This window comes from Engraulis encrasicolus, chromosome 21 (genome assembly GCF_034702125.1).
Source record: "Engraulis encrasicolus isolate BLACKSEA-1 chromosome 21, IST_EnEncr_1.0, whole genome shotgun sequence".
Lineage (NCBI taxonomy): Eukaryota > Metazoa > Chordata > Actinopteri > Clupeiformes > Engraulidae > Engraulis > Engraulis encrasicolus.
In genome coordinates, this window is record NC_085877.1 from 26774112 (window position 1) to 26778196 (window position 4085).

Here is a 4085-nt window from a genome sequence, read left to right on the forward strand (position 1 = left end):
AGTGACCGATACATTATATGTTCCGTGGGACGAACACGAACACTCACTTGGAGAGGTGACTGGCGTGAGGTGTTGTACTGGGAGACGGCGCTTCTCTCTATCCTTCTCCCTTTCACTGCGAGGCTGTCTGACAGGCGCTGCGTAGGGGCGGGGACCGGCTTCGCTTGGAGCGTGGACAGCACATGGATAGTCGGAGCGCTCCTGCCTGCACAGTGAAGAGCGCATCAGAGAGAGGAGTGTGGTGAATGACTCTGCATGGAGCGCAACAGTGGAATAGAGACATCAACTTAAAATGCTTAAGATGCTGATCGGAACATGATAACTAATATTTTGTTCCACCTTTTTGGTTTGCGTTTATTGCACGAAGTGTATTCCTTTGGAGATGGCATGATGGTTTACTTCCAAAAACATTCATTTGCATGGAGCTCTGAACGAGATTTTCACGGAGGATTTACCAAACGGGGAGTTTAAACTTTCTTCTCTTTCCCCCATGCACCATGAACCATTTCGGGGGAAAACGGAGATACATGTAAACAGGGTGGGGGGCGACATGGGATCCCTCAACTCCAGCGGAATTGACGCTTATCCGTTCCTCTTCCTCAACGCCTCCCCAACGGATTCTCAGTATTCCTTGGCCACGACAGCCGGACTGGCGGCGCTGGTCAGCTTCCTGATTCTCTTTACCATCGTGGGGAATGTGCTGGTGGTGATCGCGGTGCTCACGAGTAGAGCTCTAAAAGCACCGCAGAACCTTTTCCTGGTCTCCCTGGCGACCGCGGACATTCTCGTGGCCACGCTGGTCATGCCCTTCTCGCTGGCCAACGAGCTGATGGGCTACTGGTACTTCGGGAAAGTTTGGTGCGGCATCTACCTGGCGCTGGACGTGCTCTTCTGCACCTCGTCCATCGTGCACCTGTGCGCCATCAGCCTGGACCGCTACTGGTCCGTCACGCAAGCCGTGGAGTACAACCTGAAGCGCACGCCGCGGCGCGTCAAGGGCATCATCGTGGTGGTGTGGCTGCTCTCCGCCGTCATCTCTTCCCCGCCGCTCGTCACCATCGAGGGCATTGAGCGTCCGGTGGTTGCGCAAGATCAGCAGCGGCAGCAGCAGCAGGACAGGCCGCAGTGCGAGCTGAACGATGACACCTGGTACATGCTATCTTCCAGCATCGGCTCCTTCTTCGCGCCGTGTCTCATTATGGTGGCCGTGTACGTGCGTATCTACCAGGTGGCCAAGACGCGGACGCGTGGAGCATCGGGGAAGCGGCGGAGTGCGATGGGGGCAGAGGGGGCAGGTGCCGGAGCAGCGGCAGGAGTGGTAGTGAGGGGATCTGATGGTGTCACACAGACCCAGACGGAGAACGGTGGCTTCAGCAAGGTGATGGTGATGGCACCTGTGGGGTCGGTGACAGGGACTGGGACTGGCATGGGCACGTTGACAACACAGGTTGGCAGCGACGAACAGCAGTCGCACCAGGTAGGTCAAGTCCATCACTGTATACTTTAGGCACCACCACTATTGCATGCCCTGCACAAACTCATACAGGCACATGCACTTATGTAGAATGCCTGCATGACCGGCATCACTGCATGGCATACTCTCTACCTCTACAATAACCCCCCCCCCCTCTCTCTCTCTCTCTCACACACACACACACACCGTATTCTTTTATTCTCTCACAGTTTTTCTATGCATGGTATCTGACAGCTGAACATCCTTGTGCACAATCAAATTTGCAGTGTTAACAGTGTTGTATTTACTCCCAGAGTTATCTGTAAAAATGAACACTGCATTTTTTTCTGTGAATCTTACAGAAGTGCACACGCACACACGCATTGTATATAAGATTTGTATGGCTACATTTTTTTCCATCTTTTTCCTTTGGGTTGTGACAACTAAACCCCCTTGTATCCTACAGCAGCAGCAGCAGCAGCAGCAGCCGCCGCAGCAAAGAGAGAATGGCCACTGTCAGTGCCCACCCTCAGCACCCCCCACCCCGGCACGAGGCCCTCTGACTGCCATCACTGTCACCACCACCACCACCACAGAGGACGTGGATGCTGAGGAGAGCAGCTCATCGCATAGCAGAAGTGGGGGGCAGAGAGGGCAGGAGAGGGCATCATCACCATCATCCCCACCACCACCACCATTACCACCAGAATCACAAGCAGAAGCACCACCACCAGCAGACACAAGTCTACCACCAGAATCACAAGCAACAGAAGCACCACTACCACCACCACCACCACCATTACCACCAGAATCACCACCACCAGCAAACACAACACCACTATCAACAGAGGCACCACCACTCTCAACAGAAGCACCACCACCACCATGCCAATCACCATGCGCACAGCAGCAGGTGCCTCCCACCACGACGGCCGTGGCGTCACGGGCCACAGCTGCACAGCAGCTTCAACATCACCATCATCATCATCATCATCATCACCATCAGCACCATCATCAACAGCAGCAGCACCGGAGGCCAGTGGCAACAGTCCGGCCGATACCCAGAATCGTCGACAGCAGCAGCGGAGTTGGTGCTGGAGGTGGCGGTAAGGAAAATGGCGGTGGGACAGACACCGGACGCAAGGGCAGCAGCGTCCTGTCCAAACACGCCAGCCTTGCGTCGCGTGCCAGCTGCAAGTCCATTGACCTGTTCGCCTCCAGGCGGCGGCGCGGCACCAAGGGCACCGGTCACCGTCACCGCAGCGGTGGCATTGCTCTCCCCACCGCGGCATCCCGCAAGAAGGCCTCGCAGGCGCGCGAGAAGCGCTTCACCTTCGTGCTGGCAGTGGTCATGGGCGTCTTTGTGGTGTGCTGGTTCCCGTTCTTCTTCACCTACAGCTTACAGGCGGTGTGCCGCGCCGCGTGCCACATACCGGAGCCACTCTTCAAGTTCTTCTTCTGGATCGGCTACTGCAACAGCTCCCTAAACCCCGTCATCTACACCATCTTCAACAAGGACTTCCGCCGCGCCTTCCAGAAGATACTCTGCAAGACCTGGAAGAAGTCGTTTTGAAAGGGATAAACAAGTGCCATCGTGGACGTCGGCAGCAACATGGACTGTACAATTCTGATATGGCCAGGGCTGGACTGAACATCTGGCATAGTGGGCATTTCCTGGCGGGCCATGCAAAGGTTTTTTTTTTAAAAAATTCCTGAAAATAGGGGCTCACGAGGGTGCGGGGCCCACCGGTGAGTCAGTTCTACGCAGCTAATTATGAGGGGTCTCTTTAATCCAAAAGTGCTCAGGCACTATTATTCCCCCAGCCCAGCTCTGGACATGACGCATACTGTAAAAGTCGCTAAAAAGTCCATGTGCTGAACCATATACTGTACATCGGCCACCCCTAATATGGCTGATGCTGTGGACCAATGTCCCTGGGGCTATACCGCCTTCAACCAGGACTTCCGTCGCAGCTTCCAGAAGATCCTTGGCAACACCTGGAAAGGGATAAACAAACGCGATCGTGAACAACGGCAGTAACCTGGCAGCAACCTGGACAGTACAATTCTGATATGGCGCATACATACTTTTCGTCCATGTGCTGTAACATATACATTGGCTACCCCTAATATAGCCCAGGACTTCAGACGCATCTTTCAGAAGAAAGGGAAAGGGAAAGGGGGAAACAATGTCAAATGTTGAGTGATTTGAAAGGGAAATAATGCAATGACAGATGGCAACCTGGCACCTAATATGGTCAATACTGTGGTCCACACAACTTCTTTTTACGTCATGTGAGTCATAGACACACATGTTTGTTTGGCTGCAGACAGAGTAATCAGTGGGCAACCTGGATTCAACATTTTACAATGTATTCCAAAAGACCTGGTTTTACCTGTCCAATTCAACCAGGTGATACAGCACACACACACACACACACACACACACACACACACACACACACACACACACACACACACACACACACACACACACACACACACACACACACACACACACACACACACCTTTATGAGAACGAAAAGGCACTACCAGTCAGTCAGAACACCTGAGTTGAGGTTTGCTATGTTGAATAATGTTTGCTCTCCTGAATACAGAAGCTATAGAAGT

At 53.4% G+C, this 4085-nt stretch overlaps 1 protein-coding gene across 1 annotated transcript; it reads left to right on the forward strand.

Moving 5' to 3' along the window:
* The first annotated feature begins 393 nt into the window (after positions 1 to 393).
* On the forward strand, positions 394 to 3026 carry LOC134437330 (alpha-2 adrenergic receptor-like). Its single transcript, XM_063186823.1, has 3 exons — positions 394 to 1477; positions 1920 to 2117; positions 2475 to 3026. The coding sequence occupies exons 1-3, from the start codon at positions 491 to 493 to the stop codon at positions 3024 to 3026; spliced, it is 1737 nt and encodes a 578-aa protein (XP_063042893.1). The 5' UTR covers positions 394 to 490.
* Positions 3027 to 4085: the final 1059 nt, after the last annotated feature.

Bases quoted from the DNA above. Each gene is read 5' to 3' on its own strand.
- LOC134437330 (XM_063186823.1), top strand. From the start codon at position 491: ATGCACCATGAACCATTTCGGGGGAAAACGGAGATACATGTAAACAGG. The intron at 1,478-1,919 runs GTAGGTCAAGTC...TGTATCCTACAG, and splicing joins ACGAACAGCAGTCGCACCAG to CAGCAGCAGCAGCAGCAGCA. The intron at 2,118-2,474 runs GCATCATCACCA...CATCATCAACAG, and splicing joins GGCAGAGAGGGCAGGAGAGG to CAGCAGCACCGGAGGCCAGT.